Source organism: Rhincodon typus, chromosome 35, assembly GCF_021869965.1.
Source record: "Rhincodon typus isolate 14 chromosome 35, sRhiTyp1.1, whole genome shotgun sequence".
Classification (NCBI taxonomy): domain Eukaryota; kingdom Metazoa; phylum Chordata; class Chondrichthyes; order Orectolobiformes; family Rhincodontidae; genus Rhincodon; species Rhincodon typus.
In genome coordinates this window covers 22111184-22136243 of record NC_063366.1, presented here as the reverse complement: position 1 = coordinate 22136243, position 25060 = coordinate 22111184, and the positions used below count along the sequence as shown (strand labels likewise).

The 25060-nt window shown below is 40.8% G+C and overlaps 2 protein-coding genes and 1 long non-coding RNA gene across 3 annotated transcripts in view; 2 read left to right on the top strand and 1 right to left on the bottom strand.

The window, feature by feature from the left end:
• Positions 1–1533: 1533 nt before the first annotated feature.
• On the top strand, positions 1534–12379 carry LOC109932012 (V-type proton ATPase subunit G 2). The gene is made up of 3 exons (XM_020531269.2): positions 1534–1742; positions 8347–8447; positions 11769–12379. Exons 1-3 carry the CDS (start codon positions 1661–1663, stop codon positions 11940–11942), a joined length of 357 nt encoding a protein of 118 aa, XP_020386858.1. The 5' UTR covers positions 1534–1660; the 3' UTR covers positions 11943–12379.
• On the bottom strand, positions 3289–16167 carry LOC125486959. The gene is made up of 3 exons (XR_007265528.1): positions 12905–16167; positions 8583–8746; positions 3289–3325 (listed from the first exon to the last, which is right to left on the bottom strand). It is a non-coding gene; the product is annotated as an uncharacterized LOC125486959 (long non-coding RNA).
• A 330-nt stretch (positions 16168–16497) lies between these two features.
• The window catches only part of LOC109932013 (cytochrome P450 2B19-like), a 104798-nt gene continuing 96235 nt past the window's right edge, over positions 16498–25060 (top strand). The window contains exon 1 of the mRNA XM_048616683.1: positions 16498–16649. The gene's annotated coding sequence lies outside the window, so the exon portion shown is untranslated. The remainder of the gene's footprint in view (positions 16650–25060) is intronic.

The following is a 25060-nucleotide window of genomic DNA, read 5'->3' as shown; positions in this document are numbered from 1 at the left end:
CTTCCTATAGGAAGGAGACCAGAATTGAACACAATACTCCAATAGTGGCCAAACCAATGTCTTTTACAGCTGCAACATGACCTCCCAACTCCTATACTCAATGCACTGACTAATAAAGGCAAGCATACCAAATGCCTTCATCACTATCCTATCTACCTGCGACTCCACTTTCAAGGAACTATGAACCTGCACTCCAAGGTCTCTTTGTTCAACAACACTCCCCAGGACCTTACCATTAAGTGCATAAGTCCTGTCCTGTCTTGCATGAGTAGAAGATCATTCACTTTCCTGCACTGCTGGGCATTGTATTTCATTCATGGCACTGAACTGATCCAAGTAGCTATTTTGGTCCAGGCTAGCTTAGTCAGGTGTGAAAGCCTTATTTGCTGGTCAGCAGGAATAAGCACAGCCTTTCTATTTGCCTTCAGTTTTGTCATTGAATCAAGGAGCTAACTTGCCTTTCCAAACCCCTTTGGAATATCAATATAGAAGGTGAAGGGCTGTTTCTAATTTGTACTGTCTGAAGTGGTGTGCATTTGGTGTTTCTATATGGTTGCAGTGGTGTGAACATTGCAAAGTCCTGGCAGTAGCAGCAAGCAGTTCTGCTCCCCTGCCATGCAATTCCATGAGATGGGTGCCAAATACCCCTGTTGCCTAATTGATGAGACAAGCATAAAATTTTCTGAAAAAAGTCACCATGGGCTATGGTGGTTTCAAGTGAATCTCACTTGAACTGAACACTTCATCAAAAAAAAAGGGAAAGTTCAGCCCAGTGTCACTTGTATTGACTAACAACCAAGAATAAAATACAAGAAATAAACAGTAATCTGTCACAGTATTTTCATTTCTTTCTAGAGTATTTTAAAATATCCTAAATTGAGTTTGATTTCTGAAGGACTGTGCTGTGCCTGATTCATTTTTTTTTTGAGAAAATTAGGGTATGCATGAAGGGAAGAGAACAGACATTTTAAAAAATGGACTTTAAGGGAATGATACATTAACATATGGCTCTATGGATGATCAATGATGTGGTCTTGGGATTTCATGGTCTCCTGTAGCGTGTTACAAGAGGCAGAAAAATCCACGAAGGTATGTAGACAGTGAGCAATGTATTCCAGTTCTACATAAGAATAGCCAGCAATAGGATATTCAGATCCTGAAACATGGTTCACTGTTCAATTAAACTGTGGCTGATCTCCATCTTAACTCCAATTTGACCAGCTTAGTTTCATAGCTGTCAATGTCCCTGCCTTACAAATCTATTAATCTCAGCATTGAAATTTGTGGATTGTCCCCAGCACCAATAGTTTTCTGGGAAGAGTTATAAAATTCCTGTGAAATCTTACCACATGAACAATTTAATTAAGATTTGCAGCCTTGTTCAGCACCTCCCTCACCCACACACCAGAAGAAACTCCGAGCTACCCAATCAAATCATTTAATCAATATCAACAGATCAATTAGTTCTTGACAATGACTTTACAAAGGAATATATAACTGCATTGTTTAAGTAAATTGGTGAAAAATAGTACCCAGTCTGCCAATGCAATCTGTGGCAGTCACAATGATTTGAACAAGCACTAGGACCCTGAGGAATCTTTCCTTCAACCTCATCTGGTACCTGATCTAGGAGAAGAAGCGGTCACACAGAGAAAATAAAATGGCCAGCCAGTCACAAGGAATACAACAGCTTCTCCATGCTGAGAAACGAGCTGCAGAGAAGGTTGCTGAGGCCAGGAAACGTAAGATCTTCCTAATTATTTTATCTATTTCTTTCATGTACACAACGATTTTAAAATGGCACCTTGTATTTTAATGGTTCCTTTATGTTTTAACTAAGGATGTCTTTTCCTATCTCTCATGTTGCACCCTGAAAGATTAATATCTAGGAGGTTTTTATTGCATTTGACATGGAATAGATTAATAATTTGAACAGGACTAACATTCAAATTGGTTTTAAAATAATAAATTTTAATCTGAAATAATATGATTTTATTGAAGGTGGTTTGTTTATATTTCTCAGTGTCCTCTGGTCTAGACATTAGACTGTAAGACAGGATTTATTAAGCATATTTCATGGATGAAAGTGAACATTCAAAAATTGTGTGGTCTACTCCCTTAACTATCTCTTTTGGTATCATTTCAACCGAGGAGACGAAAGGATTCAAAGACTCGTATGCTTCTGGAGATCCACTAGAATTATGAACTGACATACTGTCAAGATAATATGAGGGATAAAGTCTTAAATTTACCTTTTGTTTCAATTATCTACCACATATATGTATCTGTTTTATTATTTTCTTCACAATTGCTTTTAGATTTTGTCAACTCTACATGTACACTGTACAGACACTAAAGTGGCAGGCAGGCAGACCTCTTGACCTGTATTACTCTGTAATTAGCAAGCAGCTTCATGTGTCCACACCCACCCTTCAGTAAAATGGCTGTATTTAATTGACACCTGGTATTTACAATCCACGCCTTAGTGGCTCAGCCGACGTGTCAGACATTTAAGAAAATAGTTCATGGCTTACAGCAAAGATATAGCCTTGTGAAATAGCGTCAAATTGAACAAAGAAAATTACAGCACAGGAACAGGCCCTTCGGCCCTCCAAGCCTGCGCCGATCCAGATCCTCTATCTAAACCTGTCGCCTATTTTCCAAGGATCTGTATCCCTCTGCTCCCTGCCCATTCATGTATGACGCTATCGTGCCCATCTCTACCACCTCCACTGGCAATGCGTTCCAGGCACCCACCACCCTCTGTGTATCTCCACGCATATCTCCCTTAAACTTTTCCCCTCTCACCTTGAAATCGTGACCCCTAGTAATTGAGTCCCCCACTCTGGGAAAAAGCTTCTTGCTATCCACCCTGTCTATACCTCTCATGGTTTTGCAGACCTCAATCAGGTCCCCCCTCAACCTCCGTCTTTCTAATGTAAATAATGCTAATCTACTCAACCTTTCTTTATAGCCAGCGCCCTCCATACCTGGCAACATTCTGGTGAACCTCCTCTGCACCCTCTCCAAAGCATCCACATCCTTTTGGTAATGTGGCAACCAGAACTGTAGGCAGTATTCCAAATATGGTCAAACCAAAGTCCTATACAACTGAAACATGACCTGCCAACTCTTGTACTCAATACCCCGTCCGATGAATGAAAGCATGCCGTATGCCTTCTTGACCACTCTATTGACCTGCGTTGCCACCTTCAGGGTACAATGGACCTGAATGCCCAGATCTCTCTGAGCATCAATTTTCCCCAGGGCTTTTCCATTTACCACATAGTTCGCTGTTGAAATTGGATCTTCCAAAATGCATCACCTCGCAAAGATGAAAACAAAATACAAGATGATAAAGATTAGTGGTAAACCAGAGGATTGGGAAACTTTTAAAAACCAACATGAAAAAAATGACCCAAAAAATAATAAAGATGGAGACTTTGAGGGTAAACAGGCAAGTAATATCAAGACACACAGCAAGAGCTTCTTTAAATATATAAAAAGGAAGCTGGCCAGAGTGAATATTGGCCCACTCAAGAATGAGGCTAGGGATATAATAATGGAGAGCCAGGAAATGGCAGAGGAGCTGAATAAATACTATGTATTAGTCTTCACAATAGAAGACATGAACAGCTTTCCAAAATTACTAAATAATTAAGGGCAAAAGGAGGAAAGGAAATAAATACTATAACTATTATTTATTAGAAGAAAAAACGTGAGGTAAACCAACAGGGCTAAAAACGGACAAGTCCCCTGGAGCTGATGGGATGCATCCTAGAATATTAAAGAAAATTGCCGAAGAGATAGTGGATGCACTGGTATAATAATCCAAGAATCCTTATATTCTGGAAAGGTCTCAAAAGATTGGAAAACCGTCAATGCAACACCTTTATTTGAAAGGGAAGGAGATTAAAAAAAAGGTAATTATAAGCCAGTTAGCTTAACATCTGTTATTGGCAAAACATTAGTGTCTATTATAAAGGATGTAATAGCAGATCATTTAGAAGTACATAATATAATCACAGTCATCATGGTTTTATGAAGGAGAAATAATCCTGACAAATTTACTAGATTCTTTGAGGAGGTAACAAGCAGGATAGATAAGGAGGTAGCCATAGGTATTATATAATTAGATTTTTTTAGGCATTTGATAAGGTACCATACATTAGGTTACTTAAGATTTTAAAAAAGGTGTTAAATGTAATATATTAGCATGGATAAAGAATTGGCTAACTAGTAGAAGAAACCAAATTGGGATAAGGGAGGCATTTTGGCAACCTATAATTAATGGATCACTGTAACTAGGGGAATAGGGATCATTGCTGGAGTCACACTTATTTAAAAAATATATTAATGACTTGGTTGAGGAAAATGAATGTACCACAACCAAGTTTGTGAATGACACAAAAATGTATGGAAAGGCAAGTGGTGAGGATGACACAAAGAGTCTGCAAAAAGATATCAATTGTTTAAGCCAATGGACAAAAACTTGGCAGATGGAATTTAATGTGGGGAAAATGTGAAGTTAAACACTTTGGCGGAAAGAATAGAGGAGCTGAATATTGATGAAATGGAGAAAGACTGCAGAAAGCTACAGAACAGAGGGATTTGGGAGATCTTGTGCATGAGTCACAAAAAGATAGCATCCAAGTTCTGTGGGTAATAGGAAAGGCTGGTCAAAGGGAATGGAGTATACATGTAGGGAGGATTTGCTAAAACTATGCAGGCACTGTTCGGAGTACAGCTGAAAGAATGTGAACAATTTTGTGCCCTTTATCTGAGGGAAGATATACTGACATTGGAGACAATACAGAGAAGGTTCACGAGCCTGATCCTGGACGTGGAGAGACTATGTTATGAGGACAGGCTGAATAGTTTGGGCCTATACTCATTAGAATTTAGAAGAATGAGAAGTGACCTTATTGAAACATACAAGATTAGAGACAGAAAGATTGTTTCTCTTTGTGGGAGAGTCCATTATCAGAGGACATAATCTCAGAGTTAGGGGTCATCCATTTAAGACAAAGGGGAGGGGGAAATTTCTTCTGAGGGCAGTGAATCTTGGGAATTCTTTACCTTTAGAGGGTTATCAAGACTGGGTCATTAAGGAGACAGCTTCATGTGTTCACACCCACCCTTCAGTAAAATGGCTATATTTAATTGACACCTGATATTTAGAAGCCACGCCTTAGTGGCTAATTTAGTGAGTGGGTCATTAAGTATATTCAAGGCTGAGTTAGAAGATTTTTAATCAGTATGGGAAGCAGGGTTACAGGGAAAAGGCAGGAAAGAGAAACTGAGGATTTTCAGAGCAGACATAGTCTCATTGAATGAAGTAGTAGGTCTGATTGGCTGAAAGGCCTGCTTCTGCTCCTACATCTTATGGTCTTATTGTCTTAAAATAATCCGTATGGTTAAATCTAAGTAGGGCGAGTAAGAGACTCAAAATGATGATACTGTATGCACTGGAGTACAGTTAAATTGGAAAACTAAAAGAAATGCTCTAATTTTTGAAGTTTCATAGTATCCACTGGTTAATGGATCAGTTGAAATAAATAGTTATGACAACTTTTTGTCTATGTCAAGGAATAGAGACTTTTCACACAGTGGTGGTTAGAATAATAAATCCGGTATGTCATTGCAAATGGCTTCTGCAGTAAAGTCAAACATGACATGTAAAAGGGAAAGTCTCAAATGGTAGAACAGCAAGAAAAGGAATTAGAACAGAGCAAGTGAGACGCTTAACTTCAATCCTAAAAAAAGGAATCCTTGGGATTACTGTGGGTGGTTTTGTGGGCAGTGGGTAGCATCCCTGTCTCTTAGCCAGAAATTCAAGGATTTGAATCCCTACAGCATGGAAACAGGACATTTGGCGCAACAAGTCTACACCACCCCCTCTGAAGTCCCACCCCCACCCTCACTCTTTCCCTGTATTTCCCATGTCTAATCCATCTAATTTACACACCCCAAGACACTATGGCAATTTAGCATGGCCAATCCACCTAACCTGCACATCTTTGGACTGTGGGAGGAAACTGGAACACCCAGCAGAAACCCACACAGACATAGGGAGAACACGCAAACTCCACACAGACAGTTACCTAAGGATGGAATCGAACCCAGGTCCCTGGAACTGTGAGGCAGCAGTGCTAACCACTGTCCCACCCAACTATTGCATGGAATCAAAAACTGCTGAAAAGGAAAGTCACGATCAAGTAGGACCTCCAGACAACCTCCACCCTGATACAAATCCAGTCAGTGCTAAACATCATAAGCCTGGTGTGATTTGAACACACAACCTTCTGCTTTGGAGTCAGACATGCTACTGATGCGCCACAAGTTCACAGAAAAAAGACATATCCTTCAAGCGGGAATCAAATCAGCAACCTAAGGATGACTAGTAACTAGTCTACTATGGTCCTCTGCTCTACCAGCTGAGCTATCAAAGGCACTGGCTAGCAGACTCAAAAGTCAGAATGCATTTCAACACTTATAAATCTCCACTGATGCCACTTAAGTAATTCTTGAAGTTTTATGTACAAAAAAAAGCATACCCCTGAAATGTTTTTTCACTTAAGAGAACCTATACAGTTGCCAGATGAAACCGATTAAGATGAAGGTTAGAAGCAAGGTGTGTTTGATTGTGTCACGATATTTTCTCTTACACCTACCGTTCATAGGTAAAGTAATTATTTTAATTATTTTAATCTGGCAACCATCATTACAATGTAAATCATGATTGTAAAGGTTGTCGACTTACAATTAATGTCTTAAAGACCCACAAAAATAGAAATACACTGGAATTCTTATGATATACCTATGTTCAGTCGGTGAGACTGTAGAAAAGGGTAAAGGATCCTTGGCATACTGCATGGGACTCAGTCAAATTTTCTCTTAGTTTCTTATTCAATCAGCTAAAAGTCTTGAAGGAAACCAAATGATGCTAACCCTGCAAAGTTTAAATGCTGTGATATTACATTTGATCTGCTGGAAGCCGCAAGAAGTGAGACTGTTGTGGTATATCAACTCTAGCTTTAGGTATTTGCAGGTGACTTTTGGGTTTTACAATGAATCAAATCCACATAAAACAGCTCAGGACATGACATTTGCATCAGAAACTGCTATAACTCAGACAAAAAATTGTCACGTAAGTTCAAATACATGTTTTTCAAGCTATTCACAGTTACCCATTATTGAGTAAGTATAGCACAGAAACTATTAGCCATTTGGCCAAATAGATCTTTGCTGACTTTATGGTCCAAATAAGCCTCATTCCTTAAATAAATCAAAGAATTTTGGATGATGGAAATCTGAAATGAACAAAGACAGAAATCACTGAAGAAATTCAGCAGGAAGAAACTGTGGAAACAGATGCTGCCAGACCTGCTGAGTTTCTCCAATAATCTCTGCCCTTGTTCCTTCCAGAACCTCATCTATTTTTTCTTTGTCCCATGCTACTTTTCCTGTTCTCTTAATTTAATGGTTTACAAGAAGCTGACAAGAAAGGTGTGTTTAGTGGTGCAGAGCTCAACTGTTCCTAAAAGAGAAATGTGCCACCAGAGCTTGAAGAATCTATAGCTTTCTCAATGGTAATGCCCTGGCCAATCGGAGTCAACTTGCCAATCAATCAGCACCTTTTTCTCCTGCAGTATAAATCGCTGCAATTGTTTAAATTTTGGCATTCTTGCATTTGTCCTGATAGGTGCAGGGCAAAAAAAAAAATCAGTAACACGATCCTTTCTTCAGCAATGGAGAAGCCCATTGGTCTAATCTTTCCTTTGTCTGGGAGCAAATGTGACACTGCAATGAACTGACGATGGGACTTTGTCCTAGTACACTTCGTATTGAGAGCAGGCAGTAGGTGAGTCACAGGGTATTCCACAAGAAAGGGCCATTCATGCTGAAATTCTGTCTGAACAAGATTCTGCGGTCGTCCAAGCCACTTGCATTCCAACACAATTCCACTGTTTGTGACACTGAGTTACAAATCCACCTCAGGACCTGATGTCCAAAGGAGGTGCATTCAAAAGTGTATATTATTATGGCAACTCAGACTTTGAGTGAACGATAATATACCACTGCCACCACTGGTTACCACAGTCGAGAATCAGATAAATAAAAACCATTATTTCCAACAGTTTGACAATTCCATAAGATGCTGTACAAAGAACAAAATAAATCTCAGATTATTTCACTCAATTCATTGTAAAAGAGAGGTTCCTAATGTTGAATATCAGTTAAATAACAGCTTGTACACTTCAAACATTTGTGAATAAGAGATTACTGCATGTTGCATTAATGTAGATGCAAGGTTTTAAGTGAGCAGTTGCTTTCTTACTTTAGGCAAAGCTCGAAGGCTGAGGCAAGCGAAGGAAGAAGCACAGGGTGAGATTGAACAGTATCGTCTGGAGAGGGAGAAGGACTTCAGACATAAGCAAGAAGCAGTAAGTGATGTGCAAAATTGGCCTAGGCTATTACTTTATCTGAATATTTCCTCCTCCTTGCTTGGGAATTTGGAGAATAATGACTGGGAAAGAAGCTCAGGTTTGTAATCCAGTGAAAGTGTGTTCCAAACTCACCATGGAGTTTTGAGAATTTTAATTCAATTTTAAGAAAATCTTGAGCCACCATGCTATTGTTGGCACAGTGACCGTGAAGATTTTGGATTCTGGTCCACGTATGTTCTTTCGGGAGGGAACAAACATAGAGAATGCTGGAGAAGCTCATCAGGTTCTGGCAGCATCTGTGGAGAGAAAAACAGAGCTAACATTGAATCCAAAGATGTGCAGGCTAGGTGGATTGGCCATGCTAAATTGCCCATAGTGTTCAGGGATGTGTAGATTAGGGTGTTAGTCATGGGAAGTGCAGGGTTACAGGGAAAGGGTAGCAGGGTGGGTCTAGGTTGGATGCTCTTCGGAGGGTGGGTGTGGACTCGTTGGGCCAAAGTGCCTATTTCCACTCTGTAGGGATTCTATGATTCTATGACTTCTTCAGAACAAATGAATATACTTCATTTGACTGCTGAGACTTAACTGAAACTTTCAAGCAGTCCTGGAGCTTAATGAGTTCCTCCAATTTATGCTGCTTTATCCCCAGTTTTTGCTATGTTAGCAGTCCACACCTACAACTGCAGTACAAATAGTGCAATTGACTGGAGCATCATGTGGTTAGGACTATTATTGTCTCTTTGATCATAGTCCAGTGACTGGTGCTGGAAGTGTACTTTTGAATGTCAGGTGACAGAATGTTTGGTAAGAAGTAAAACAAAAGCCAAAAACACTTGGCCAGTCTGCATGTGTGGAGAGAACAGAAAAATTAAAAATCTGGGTGGCAGTCTTGAAAAGAAATAACATTATGCTCAATTCTAACAATCAGTTGCACTTGAAATGCTAACCTGCCTCTTCCCCCCACATTTGCTGATTAACCCAAGGAGAGAACATAGTCAAATAAGGTTTATGAAAGGCAAAAGAGGAAAACCACGCAATTACAGACCAGTTAGCTTAACATCTGTTGAGGGTAAAATTGTTGGAGTCAATTATAACTGAACTGGAGAAAGTAGGCCTAATTTATATAATTTTTCCTCATAACCTAACCTCTGAGGTCCAAGTATCATTCTTGTAAACTTTTGTACTCCCTCCAAGGCCAATATGTCTTTCCAGATATGGTGTGGTGCCCAGATCTGATCATAGCACTCCCAAGTGGGGTCTAACCACGGTTTTGTACAACTGCAGCAGAATCTAGGGTTGATTTAATGAAGTCTTCAAGATTTTAGTGGAAAAGTCAGGGTAGGTAATGATAAACTATTTCCACTGGTTGGGGTTCTTGAACTAGGGAGCATTGCCTGAAAGTCAGGGCCAGACCATTCAGGAGAGATGGTAGGAAGCACTTTGACACGAAAAAAGTGGTAGAGGTTTGGAACTCTTTCCACAAATATTAGTGGATACAGGAACAGTTGTTCATTTTAAATGTGAGAAAGATAATTTTTTGTTAAGTGAAGGTATTAAGGAATATGGGTTAAGACAGGTATAAGGAGTTAGACCACAGATCAGCCATGATCTCGTTGAATGATAAAACAGTGTCGAGGGGCTGAATGGCCTACTGCTGTTCCTATGTCCCTAAGTTTGCTTTACAAAATTTCGAGACATGAACAATCACTCCCAAATGAGGTATCGGAGGACAAATAATACTCTCAGAACCATATGGGCAGGAAGGAAATCTCAGGAAGGATGGGAAGCTCCTGAACAGTCTTGTATGTTTCAATAAGATCTCCTATTATTCTTCTAAGCTCCAATGAGATCAAGCCCAACCTACCCAAACTGTCCTCATAAAAAAATCTTTCCATCTGCAAACTCAACCCCGTGAACCTTCTCTGAACTGCCTCCAAGGCCAGTATACTTTTACTTAGGTAAGGGGATCAAAACTGTTACCAGTGTTGCAGGCATGGTCTGATTAGTTCTGAAGAAGTCATACTTGACTTGAAATTCTACCTGTTTCTCTCTTCAGAGATGCTGCCAGACCTGCTGAGTTTCTCTGGCGTTCTCTGCTTGTTTGTGGCCTGACTAGTGCCTTGGATAGTTTCAGCAAGATCTCGTTATTTTTATTCTTCACCCCCTTGGACATAAAGGCTAACAAAAATACATTTGCCTTCTCTATTACTGAATGAACTTGCATGCTGGCTTTTTGTGTTCCATGCATAAAGAGCCCCAAATCTCTCTTCATCGCAGCTTTCTGCAGTCTTTGCTCATTCCAACTGCATTCAGCTCCTCAATTCTTCTTGTCAAAGTGCATAACCGCTCATTTTCCCACACTATGTTCCATCATACAAGTTTTGCCCATTCACTTAACTTGTCTTTATTGCTCTGTAGACTATTTGTCATCTCACTACCTGCCTTCCCAACTATTTTTGTGTCATCCATACGTCCTTAATATACATTGTAATTAAGTGTGATCACAACACCAATTGCTGCAGCACTCCATTAGTTATAGGTTGCCATTTTGAGAAAACCCTCCTTATCCCAATTCTTTGACTTCTATTATTTGCCAATCCTTTATTATGTGGTATTATGTACTATTCCCCAGCATTACGAGCCCTTATTAAGTAGGCTAATATGTGGTACCTTTTGAAATCCAAATACGTTACATCTTTTGGTTCCCCTTTATCTATCCTGATTTGTTACCTCCTCAAAGAACTCTAGTAAATTTGTTAGAGATTTTTTCTCCTTCATGAAGCCATGCTAACTCTGCATGATCATACATTTCTAAATGCTATACTAATATATCCTTCGTAAAAGACACTAACATTTTCCCAATGATAGATATTAAGCTAAGTGACCTGTAGCTACCATTTTGTTTGGTCTCCCTCCCTTTTGGAATATGGGTATTTCATTGGCAATTTTACATTGTGACTTTTACAGAATTGAGAATTCCTAGACAATTAGTACCAGTGTGTCCAGTATCTCTGTAACACTTGCATTAATATCCTCAGCTGCAACCCAACCGTTTCAAGTGACTTAGTGACTTTTAAACCAATTAGTTTCCCTTATCTTTCTCTAATGATAGTTATTGTGTTTATTTCCTCTCCCCTTTAGCCCTTTGATTATTTATTATTTTTGGAATTTTATTGTTGTGAAGCAAGTTTGAAGTTTGAGTACTTGGAAAGCTTCGTGGGGGAACAAAAACAAAAATTAGCTTTCGTTAATTTGAGTTTCTTCCTCTTTGGGAACTCCACTATGCACCCCACTCTTTTCTCTTTTCTTTTGATAAAGGTCATGGGGTCCCAAGGTAACTTGGCAGTAGAGGTCGAGCAACAGACACGTCAGAAGATCCAGGCAATGCAGGCCAACCACCACCGCAACAAGGAGAAAGTCCTGCGCCAACTGCTAATGCTGGTGTGTGACATCAAGCCTGAAATTCATCACAATTATCGCATTAAGATGTAGGCAAGCATAAAACATGATGAGCAACTATTGCACCACTACTGGTGCCTCAACAATGATGGCTAGCCACTTGTCAAAAAATTAAAACTCGTATTCGGTTAAGTGATTGGCTAAAGCATCACTTCTCCCGCTTGTACCGTATTGCTCGCAAGTTGCAAATTATTGTGTCTCACCCAGTTGTTCATTGTAATAATCAAGAATACGTGAAGTCATGTAAACTGTGCTGCGTATAGAGAACCAGCACTGATCGAAAAATATTTGTCACTGCTATTAGATTCCAATTCTGGAAACTGGGAGTTCATTCCTTCCCTTTCAATGCTGTCAAGAGTCGTTGGAATTATGCAAGATTGTTGGTAAATTGGTGAACTTTCCTCATGTCCTGCACGGAAGTTGCTGACAGGGATTCTCCAGCATTAAATCATTGCTATGTTGTTTTTAAATTGCTTATTTACTCATACTTTTTTCAATCACAGAGCTATACTTTATTCCCTTGCTGCATTTCACACCATCATTATTTCACCTTTGTTCCTGCTGATACCATTATTCTCTGTCCCAGATCATAGTGTTATGTTTCTTGCTTTTCTGTTTGCTTTATGATGCAAGTCTTTGACAGATGACCCAAAGTCTCCCTCTGATTTTCCCTTGTCCCCATCACACAGTTGAGGTTAGTTACCCACTATATGAAGTATTGCAGATGAAGTGCACATTTTGTGACGCAACATGCGAGAATTCCAGCCAGTGGGCTATACAAATGTTATAATAATTGGGCCAGCTAACATGAGAGATATTTAACTATTTTAACTGATAATATTATTTCATTTTAGACTCCATAAATATCAATGTAACTGAAGGTAGCCAGAGACATTCATTTCTGTCTCACAACAAAATCCAATCAACTTAGTATAGACACCTAAGCCCTAAGCTGACAAGGCATTTCCAAACTTCTTAAAAAAAAAAACTCTTACATTCATATTTAATGTACTTTCAAGATATTTGTTCTGATCTTCAAGGCTTAGGCCTCAAGTATTTGGTCTGAGTTGAATACCAAGGACTTCAGTAATGAGCAACCATCAAGGTATAATGTGCAGAGTTTGCTGTCAGGAAAATACATTGAAAGGGAACAGTATCAGCATTTAGAGTATGCAAAAATAAGCATTAAACTTCTGCAAAATGTAAGAAAACAAAGTACCTGGTCTGTAATGCATTTGAAAGGAAGTAGACGACATGTGCGGTAACACCTTGATGAGTTCATAGTCAACATTTCCATTAGTATCCACGCAATAGCCAAGTTATTAACAATATCTTCAAATATATTACAAGATTAACAATATCAGAAATTAAAAGGAAAACTAAATCTCATTTAAATTCCCAAGAGAGCTCAAATAGCATGTTTTATTCCTAAATAAAGTAGTCTTCTATTCCTCCTCACCAACAAACATTCACTTTTGGAATGACATCATTGTTGCCACTATCCACTAATTTCACTTGACACTATCAACTGCTGCAGTTTTAAGACTTGTCTTTTGCAGCATGACCTAAAAGCTGTGGTATTACAAATTTTTTTTTTTTTTTTTTAAAATCAAGATGAGTTTTGCTGACCCAATAAAAATAATAAATCTCTTTCACTATGTTTTCTGTAACTATAAGTTACTTATTTTGCAATTGCAGTGTTATTTTATTTACAATGTTATAATAATGTTTTGCATGACATTGTCTTTTAGCAGTTCTTTCAGTGGTTTCCATGTTGTGTGGATGCTGTTGCAGTCACTGGTGTACTCTGTGTTAATCTGGAGGGTATTATATTTGGTAATTCAACCAGTCTGTTGGTCTCTTGCTATGCCACTTACTGAGAATAAACATAAGTGGATTCCAAATATTCAAATAGTTCCTGATGCATAGTAACTTGCAATGCATTATTGAAGATGGATTTCCTGCATGTTTCTAGTTTTGTGAAGCAACCTTCTTGAATTGCTCTGCTGCAGGGTAGTATCTGCCCAAACCCACCACATGTACCCATGTCACAAGAAGGTGCCAAGTCTGCAGTGCACAGTGAACAACCTTCTCATGAGCTTCTCTAAGTTGGAAGATTAACAAGTATGGCTGAAGACAAGTTTATGAATCATCATATAGAAGTGCTAGGTTAGCGTGGTTCAATAAGATATCGCTGCCTGTGGCGATCAGATCATGTTTGCCACATGAAGAATGGGGTGAATCTTACAAACAATCTTGAAGAAACAAACTGCATGTAGGGGACAGGACTAAAAGTGAAAAACAGTGCAATTACTGTAGTTCTATCAGAAGTAGCAGGGAGTAGTTGCTACACAGTATGCAGCTTTGGTGCAGCAACTAAAACTTTTTTAATATCCTATCAGCTCCTTAAACATGTGTCTCTTTATTGCAATAAATGCTGGCCTAGCCAGTGATACCCACATCCTGTGAATGAATTTTAAAAAAACATCATAGTACTCAGTTATAAATTCTTACAATGTGAAGGATTGCTTTTCCCTCAGAGTTTTCTATTTATTTTTGATATTATTATGCATTGTGTCAGACAGTGGAATTATGTGCTCAGTTAATGACTGCTGCAGTGTCCTAATGTCCATCTGATTAAAATCTTACATTTAATGAAAAGCCTCACTTTGCCGCATAATGGGTGGAGAGTGTAGTTGACAACCCTGTCTTGGAGCATGTTTAGCGTGCAGAATGGGAGTTTCTCAAGTTCTTTTTACTAACACTAGCAATTATACCAATTATAGCTGTACTCTTACCACGGAGTGTCTTGGTTTTTCCAGTAAATATCCACTAGGCCTGTTCATGAGATGTGCCCTTATGCATCAAAATTTAACCTAGTGATTTAGCTCTTTTGCTCCAGTAAATTGAGCTATACCATTCCTTATTTTACATATTGCTGTATCACAGCCATTCTGGATCTGAGGTATACCAGAGGTCATAATGACTTGATTGTGTAGCACCCCAGCTTAAATATGTAAACCACAATCCTATACTCTGTATGGGAAATTCAAATTCAAAGTGGGCGAGGGCCTGGCACCATTTACATTGTGCCAAATTGTACCAGGTTTGAACAGTAGACCTAACAGTCCTTAAAGGGATAGCTGGATGAAATTTGGAAAAAAAAAGTGTCTCAAGGAACTGTGTGGGACAGGACAAAATTTCCTCAGTTGCAACCCATTGCCCTTGCACTGTCTACCACGAGCCCTTCACGAACTGCGCATGAGCTAGTAGATAGCCCGTCCTGACCTACCAGGTGGTGCACTGGACCACCTTTGGTCCTCCTTTTGCACTTGTCCTTCTAGACAGTAAAGACTGCAGATTTGGAAGGTGCCTTGGTGAGATCTTATAGGTAGCACACACTGCTGCTGCGTTTTTGGTGGTGAAGAGAGTAAATTTTTAAAGTTAATGGATAGGGTGCGGATCAGGTGGGCCACTTTTGTCCTGGATGGCGTGGAGCTTCTGAATGTTGTTGGTGTTGCACTCATCCAAACAAATAAAAGTATTTCACTTTGCGTTTGCCTTGCTAACCCGAAAGTGACCAATTTACAGCTACTCCCAATTTCTTGATAATTCCTAAGGTAGCCTCCTCCCCGTTTTGTTCTCGGCACCTTATCAAGTACAGCATATCCTCGGGTTCCTCTTCATTCACGGAAAAAAAATTACTCAAACGTGGCCTATCTTCCACAAAAATATATTGACACTGCTCGCGTGCACTGTCATTTTGAAAGTGCAAGTTTCTGTGCCTTCACTGGTTAAAACCAGCAGCGTCCTAAACACAGATGTTGAGGGAATTGGTCTGCACTTTCTTGAAGGGCGGAGTCACAATAACTCTGATAAAAGTCTGGAACATTGGTACTGTTTCTTCACCCGCCTTCCCTCAAAGTGTTATTTATTTCCAACGTTTTCCACTCCTTCCTCTCGCCGCTTTGCCGAAGGCTCGAGCAGAAACCGTTAGTTTTTATTGACGGTTCCGCTACTCACCTTGATTGGCATCTCCCACTGCCTATGAGGTGCCGAAGTGGTCCGTCCGTCATACAAATGTGTCCCGCCCACTCGCCTCTCGATGCTGCTTGGCCTGCTGTGTTCATCCAGCCCTGCACCTTGTTGTCTCGGATTCTCCAGCATCTGCAGTTCCTACTATCTCGGTGACCTCCCGCCGCCTTTACTCGGGTTCGCTCTTCGCGACCCTCCGAATGGGAACACCCCTTTCCCGTTGACGGACGTCTCCTTTGACCAATAGGATCCCGAAGCTGTCCGTCCATCACGAGTTTAGCATGCTTTCAACTTATCAGTAACTCTCTTAGCCCCCTAACGGCGGGCTCGGTCATGTCATCTCTGAAAGGCACACCGCGGACCATGCCCCTGTCGTTTTGACGGGCACCACTTCCACCCTATCAGATATTGAAACGCTCCGTCGGTCAATTATGGCTACCGCCCTCTAGACCTATCAGCGAATCCAGTCTTTACCTCGCCCCATCGTCAGATGATTGACGTGCATCTCGCCCAAACGACGTAGAGATTACCGTTCCGCACTTGCGGGAAAGGGAAGCAGCCGCACCAATGGCGTCAATCAGTAGTACCGCGGGGAGGTGGGTGATGTGATTGCTTTTCTCGGCTGCACTCAGACCGGGGGAGACAGGGAGAGTCAGGGAGAGTATGATAAGACATGGGAAAGCAAATGGTCTGACGAAAATGGAGGTAAGTGTTTGTTTTAGGCTCCAGTTATAACGACAAGGAGAGTGCGGAAGAATGGAATAGGAATGTATCTGTCAGGGGCGAAGGTGCGCCCTGTACTGCCGTCCATAACCGTTAACTTTTTGCCCCTCTGTCTGGAACAGTAGGTTGCTGCAGATTGAACTGATCACCAAATGTTATACAACAAAGTTCAGTGTGCTGCTGCCTCTGTAAGAAAGAAAACGTATTCATATAACACCTTCCTTACATAATATTCTAGTAAACTAAAACACTGCGGCGAATGCAGGGATGCGATGGAACTAATTTGCCCACAGGAAGCTCTCGCAAGCAGCAGTGATATATTTCAGATATATTCTAACCTCTCCTCCCTTCCTTGGTTTTGGTGTATGGTTAAACCACCCTCTGTAGGATGGGGAATATTATTCTCATTCTCCAAAGTAGAAACATGGGATGTTTCACCCCATGGGTTTAGGATCATCTGTAAGAAGACCACATCTCTGACAGCACAGCACTCCCTCGCTATTCAGGGAGAAGGGGTGTTGACAAATGAATGGCAATATGAGGAAAAAGTTTACTTTGGGTGCAAGCGATGAAGATCCGGGCTGCAATGGTTGAGCAAAGGCAGATTGAATCCAAGCTTTCAAAAGAGATAACAAGATGTAGAGCTGGATGAACACAGCAGGCCAAGCAGCATCATAGGAGCAGGAAGGCTGAAGTTTCGGGCCTAGACCCTTTATCAGAAAATTGGCTTATCATGTATAGAAAGCAAAATTGTGGGGCTGTGGGGAAAAGGTCCAGGAATGGAACTAGGTAAATGTTTATTATAAAGAGATGGCATGGACACAATGGACCAAATGATTTTCTTCTGCATTGTAATCATTTCATGAGTTTAATTTGTTGGTGATGCTTTATCTGGATGCTGACATTCTAAACTGTGACCTTCATCCAAAGGGTTGTGAATCTGTGGAATTCCCTGCCCAGAGAAGCAGTTGAGGCTACTTTGTTGATTGTTTTTAAGGCAAAGATAGATTTTTGAAAATTAAAGGAATTAAGGGTTATGGTGAGTTGGCGGTAAGTGGAGCTGAGTCCACGAAAAGATTGGTCATGATCGTATGGAATGACACAGCAGGCTCAATGGCCTCTTCCTCTTATGTCTTATGTTCTCATGACCTCAACATTTCCCAGTTGTCATGTTTTGGATAAATCTGGCAACAAATGCTACTGTTCCCCAACTCTGCTGTCTGTTTCAAAAAAAGCCACGGCATTTAAACAAAAACGTGTAATCAACAATCATCTTTGGCACTGTCCTTGGCGTTTCACTGATGAACACAAGAACACTTGTCATTGGAGTTACAATTTGTAGGAATTCAGCTTAAAAATGTGATTGATATGAACCTTCATGGAACTGCTACCTTTAATACAGGTTACCCAAAAGAGTGAGCAACAATTTTGCATTTTCCAGCCTAAAATAGAATCCTATGGAAAGAGAATAAAAGAGGAAAATTATTGTGGCAATGCAGTCTTTAAAATCCTACTTCTCTAAAGTTATTCTAAGCTAGAATTTCTTTCTTGCAAATGATTGGCTTATTTTGTTAGCATGATTAACTCCATGCACTGACTTCCACTTTCTCAATTATTTCAGCAGACCAGAGGAGTCTGTTAAAGGGAAGGTTAGACTTGTATTTCTGTAGCCTCTGTTATGACCTCAAAATGGGCTGAAGTAAATTGCAACCAGTGAAGTACTTTTTTTAAAATCTAGCCACATTTGTAATGTAATCCCCAATCTCTCACCAACTACATAATACTCTGCCATGCTGATTTTCCTATTGAAACAAACAATTTCACACTTATCCACATAATATTGCACCTGCCATACATTTGCCTACTCATTCAACTTGTCTAAATCATCTTAAAAGCTCTTTCCACCCTTTTCATCACACACGTTTTACCCAGTTTATGTGGCATCTGTAAAACTTTGAATTATTACATTTGATTCCCTCATCCAATTTTTTGATAGATATGGTGAACAGCTGGGGCCTAAGCACTGTAAATTCCTGTGATATCACGTTTGTACATATCCTGATACCTCCACCTTCCACACTTAAAAAAGATCCATTTATTCCTACTCTGTTTCCTGTTTCCTAACTAATTCTCAGTTCATCCCAGGGTATTACCCCAATCCCCTGCACATTGATATTCCACAATAACCCCTTATGTGAGACTTTAGCAAAAGCTTTCAGAAAATACAAATACACCGCATCCACTGGTTCTTCTTCTTCTGTTCTATTAGTTAAAATCTTGAATAAACCTCTGGTACATTTGTCGAAAAAATTTCCTTTTCATAAATCCATGTTGACTTAATTTAGTTGTGTTGGTATTTTCTAAGTTATTGTTATTGCATCATTTATAATTGACACCAATATTACTCCTTTTCTTTTGAAAAGATTTTTAGCTCAGGTTGTGAACAAGGTTGCAGACTTGCTCGCTGAGCCGCTGTGTTTAATTGCAGACGTTTCGTCACCCGGCTAGGCAACATCGTCAGACCGCCTCTGGTGAAGCGTCGGTGTTCCGTCTCACTTGTTATTTGTGTGCCTCGGTTTGCTGGGATGGTTGGTATTTTTTCCGGTTTTGTTCTTCAGTGGTTTGTATATCACGTTCAATGTGTTTGTTGACGGAGTTCCAGTTGGAATACCAGCCCTCCAGGAATTCCCTGACATGTCTCTGTTTGGCTTGTGCTATTATGGATGTGTTGTCCCAGTTGAATTAGTGTCCTTCTTTGTCCTTGTATATTGAGACCAGTGAGAATTGTCGTGTCTCTTGGTGGCTAGTTGGTGTTTGTGTATCCTTATTGCCAGTTTTCTTCCAGTTTGGCCTAGGTAATGTTTCTCACAGTCCTTGCATGGTATTTTGTATATTACATTAGTTTTACTGATTGTGGGTATGGGGTCCTTTTACCTTCATCAATAGCTGTCGCAGGGTGGCCGTTGGTTTGTGAGCTGCTCTGGTACCTAGCGGTCTGAGTAGTCTTGTGGTCTTCTCTGATATGTCCCTGATGTATGGTAGGGTGACTTAGCATGTCTGGCTGTGGTGTGTCGTCTTGTTGTGGTCTGTCACAGAGGTAGTGGTGAATTGTGCTTTTTGGCTATCCATTCCTTTTAAAAAAACTCCGTGTAAGTGCTCCTGTTCTGCTTTGCTCAATTCCGGGTTGCTGCAGTGTGTTGTGACTTGCTTGAATAATGTCCTGATGCAGCTCCGTTTATGGGTGTTGAGGTGGTAGCTGGTGTAATTAAGTATCTGGTCCGCATGTGTTGTGTATGCTAGTCTGGAGTTCCCCGTTGTTCTTATGTTCCACCATTATGTCCAGGAATGGTATTCGGTGGTTGTTCTCTTCTTCTTTGAATTTTATTCCGGTGAGGATGTTGTTTGTGTGTTGGTGCGTTTCTTCTAGTCTTGTACGTTTGATGATCATGAAGGTTTCATGTACGTAGCAGACCCAGAGTTTGGGTTGGATAGTGGAGAGCACTGTCCATTCTAATCTTTACATTAGTGCTTCTGCTATCAGTCCTGATACTGGGGATCCCATTGGTGTTCTGTTGATTTGTTTAAATATACAGCCATTGAAGGTGAAGTGAGTTGTGAGGCGCAGATCCAGTAGTTTCAGGGTGCTGTCCTTGTTGATGCTGTTGGTATCATGGAGTGTCTGCCTTCCTGATTTGTCCAGCAGTGCGGCAATTGTCTCTTTGAGACACGTTGAACTGGACCCGATATACAAACCACTGAAGAACAAAACCAGGAGTAATATCAACCACCCCAGCAAACCGAGGCATATAAAACACAAGCGGGATGGAACATCAGTGCTTCACCAGTAGCGCACTGACGATGTTACCTAGCAGGGTGACGAAACGTCTCAATCAAACACACCGGCTCGGCAAGCAAGTCTGCAACATCGATATTACTCCTGCTATTGATGTTCGACTAATTGGTTTGTGATTCCCATTTTCCATTCTCCCTCCCTTTTTTTTGAAGAGTCACAAATGTAACCCTACTCTCAATCTGTGGGACTGTTACAGAATCTAAAGAATTTGCAAAGCTCGCAACAAATACATCTACTATTTTCATGGCTACTTCCTCCACCCTCTACCCTGGGCTATAAATTATCAGGCCCTGGACATTTGTCAGATTTCAGTCCCTTTAATGATTACAACACTTTTTTTAACACTAATATGAATCTCCTTCATTTCCTCTTTCTCTTGCTTCCCTTGCATTTTTCTGAAGTTATTTGTACCTTCTTTCATGATGATAGAGCTGAAGCAGTTGTTTAATTTCTGTGTCATTTCCTTGTTCTCAATTCTCAATTATCAATTCTCCCATTTTGGACTGTAAGGGGAATTTGTCTTCATGAACCACTTTCTTTTTGCATGCATGTTGAAGATGTTGCAGTCTACTTTTACATGCCTTGCATGTTTACTCCCATACTCCTTGCCTCTAGTTTGAACTCCACCTCACTGTATTAGCTAACCTTGCACAAATAATTGTCCCCGTCCTACTGGGGTGCAATCCATCCAGCTAGAATAGACCCCGTAACCCTCAGAATTGGTCCCAATGCCTCAAGAATCTAAATCCTTTTTTTCCTATTCCAGCCACTCATTCAAATGGTGTATTATCCTTTTGCTGATCTTGCTAGCATGTAGCACTGGGAATAATCCTGAGATAATGAGATTCTGCATTTTAATTTATTTCCTGGCTCCTTATAGTCAGCTTGAAGGACATTGTTCCTCTTTTAACTGGTTTTGTGAGTACTGACATTCACCACAACATTTTGCTGCTCTCTCTCCCTGTTCAGAATGTCCTCAACTGCTCAGAGACGTCCTTTACCCTGGGACCAGGAAGGCAACATTCCATCCTGATGTCACATCTGTGGCTGCAGAAATGTCAAACTATTCCCCTTACAATCGTAATCCCTGTAATCTTCCTCTTCCATTCTTTTCTCCTCTCCTGTTGCCATTCAGACCTGATTCTCGCTGAATTCATTTGAGAAAATACCTCCAAAAAGGGAATTCTAATCAAGCAGAGTCAGCATGGCTTAATGAAAGAGAAATTGTTTCTGACGAATTTAGCATTTTTTTGAGGAAGTCTCAACCAGAGTGGATAGAGAAGAACCAGTAGATGTGTTGCATTTGGACTTTCAGAAGGCATTTGACAGAATATCTCTCAAAAGGCTAAGTCGTATGGTAAGAGCCCATGGTGTTGGAGGTAGAGTAGTGATGTGAATAGAGAATCGGCTAATGGGCAGGAAACAGCGAGAAGAGATAAGGACTTTTTTTTTCAGGTTGGTGACCTGTGACCATTGGGGTTCCCCAGGGATCAGTGGTGGGACCTCAACTGTTTAGAATCTATATTAATGAGTTGGAGCAAGGAAGTGTACTGTAGCCAGATTTGTAGACAACACAAAAGTATGTGAAAAGGCAAGTTGTGAGAGCAATACAAACAATTTACAGAGAGATATTAATAGGTTAAGTGAGTGGACCAGAAGTTGACAAAGTGTATAATATGGGAAAATGGGAAGTTTAAGGGACAACATTTTTTTTATTTAAAATAACTTATTTAACTGGAGGAGAAACTGCAGAAAGCTGAAACTCAAAGGGACGTGACGGTACTTGTGCACAAAACATAAAGCTAGCACACAAGTGCAGCAGGTAATCAGCAGACCTAATGTAATGTTGGCTCTTATTTCAAGGGGGTTGGAATCTCAGAGTAGGGAAGTCTTACTGCAGCTGGTCAGTGCATTGAGTATGGGAATTGGGAGATCACGTTTCAGCTGTACAGGATATTGGTTTGGCCACTATTGGAATACTGCATACAGTTCTGGTCTCCCTGCTATAGGAAGGATGTTGTGAAACTTGAAAGGGTTCAGAAAAGATTTACAAAGATGTTGCCAGGGTTGATGAGTTTGAGCTAGAAGAAGAGGCTGAATAGACTGGAGCTATTTTCCCTGGATCATCAGAGGGGTAGGGGTGACCTTATAGAGGTTTATAAAATCATAAGGGGCTTTGGATAGGGTAAATAGACCAGGTCTTTTCGCTGGGCTGGGGGAGTCCAAAACTAGAGGGCACAAATTTAAGGTAAGAAGGGAAAGATTTAAAAGGGACATAAGGGCAACATTTTCAAGCAGAGGGTGGTGCGTGTATGGAATGAGCTGCAACAAAAAGTGGTGGAGCCTAGCACAATTACAGCATTTAAAAGGCATCTGAATGGGTATGTGAATACGAATGGTTGAGAGGGTTATGGGCCAAATGTTGGCAAATGGGTTTAGATTTATTTAGGATATCTGGTCGGCATGGAGAAGTTGGACTGAAGGGTCTGTTTCCATGCTATGTATTTCTGGAGTAACGATCCTCTTATTTAAGGAAATATATCATTTAATTGGAGGCAGTTCACAGAAGGTTCACTAGGACGATCCCTATGAAGGGATTGTCTTACGAACAAGGCTAAATGGTTGGGACTTTACTTACTTAAGTTTGAAAGAATGAGAGATGATGTCATTGAAATATATAGAATTCTTAAGGTGCTTGACAGGGTAAATACTGAAAGGATATACCCTTAGTCAGAGAGTCTAGGACCAGAGGGCACAGTCTAAGATGAAAGGGGATGCCAATTTAAGACTGAGATGAAGAGGAATTTCTCCTCTGAGGGTCAAGTGTCTTTGGTACTCCCTGCCCACAGAGAGCATTAGGGACAAAGTCCAATGTGTATATTTAAGACTGTGATAGATTCTTGATCTGTAGGGGAATCAAGGGTTACAGGGACAACATAGAAAAGTGGACAAGAGAAATGATCAATCAGCCATGAACCTATTGAATGGTGGAGCTCGAGGGACTTTTATTTTTATTCATTCACGGGATGAGGACGTTGCTGGCTAGGTCAGTATTGATTGCCCATCCCTAATTGCCCAGACTGCAGTTATGAGTCAACCACATTGCCGGGGGTCTGGAGTCACATGTAGGCCAGACCAGGTAAGGTTTATTGTTTCCTCCCCAGAGGACGTTAGTGAACAACAATCAGCAATGGATTCATGGTCATCATTAGGCTCTTAATTCCAGATATTTATTGAATTCAAATTCCACCATTTGCCGTGGTGGGATTTGAACCCAGGTCCCCAGAATGTTATCTGGGTCTTTGGATTAACAGTCCAGCGATAATACCACTAGGCCATTGCCTCCCCGGAATTGCCTACTCCTGTTGCTGTTTCTTATGGAAACAAAAACAAATTTCTGAAGAAATTCAGCAGGTCTGGCAACATCTGTGCTAAGAAAGCAAAGTTAATAGAGTTAATTTTGAGTCCACTGACCCTTTTTCAGAACTGATTGCACCTAGGAAAAGGTGGGATTTATGCTGATGATGGGGAGAGTGGAGCGTGGAGGAGAGTGGATCTGGAAAAGGAGTGAGCAATGGAAAAGGAGCTCAAAGAGACAAAGAAAATTAAGCAGACAAAGAAATAATTGATAGTAAACCAGATAGGAAGAAAAGCTGAAAATGGGGACAATGAGTAGATGAAACTGAGTTGGCTGTGCTAAAAGCAGCCCATGTCATGACAGGGTGTATGGGTGGTTAAAGATCTTGAAAAGACGTGTTCAAACTCTAAAATTATTGAACTCAATATTAAGCCCTGAAGGCTGCAGTGTCCCCAAACGAAAGAGGAGATGCTGCTCTTCCAGTTTGCACTGAGGCTCACTGGAGTACTACAGCAGGCCTGATACAAGTGGAGAATGGTGGCGGGCAACTGGAAGCTTGGGGTTGTTTTTACAGACAGAATGTAGGTGTTCCGCAAAGTGGTCACCTAGTCTACATTTTATCTCCCCAGTATAGCGGCGACCATGTTGTGAGCAGCGAATATAGTAGACTGGATTGAGTGAAGTGCAGGTAAATTGCTGCTTCACCTCGAAGGTGTTTCTGGAAGGAGGACGTAAATGGGCAAGTGTTGCACCTTCTGCAATTGCATGGGAATGTGCTGTGGGAGCACAGGTATCCTGGCTGGCAAGGGAGGGGAGAAGAATATGTATCTGCTGATGGCATTCTGCTGGAGGTGGCAAAAATGGCAGCTTGAAATGCTTTTGATGCGGGGTGGAGTGTGAAGTGGGCATCGGGAACCCTATTGGTATTGTGGGAGGGAAGAGAATGGGGATAAGGGCAGAGGCTCGGTGGCAGGGGTGCTGGAAAATAGTGGACAAGGTCGGACCCGGCTAAGGATCATGTCAACCATGGTGGCAGGGAATCCTCGGTTGGCAGAAAAGGTATATGCACCTGAGGCGCCCCTATGCTACATAGATGGAGAAAATGGGAGAATTGAATGAAGTCATTACAAGAAGCAGGGTGTGAGGATGTACAGATTTAGAGCTGGATGAACACAGCAGGCC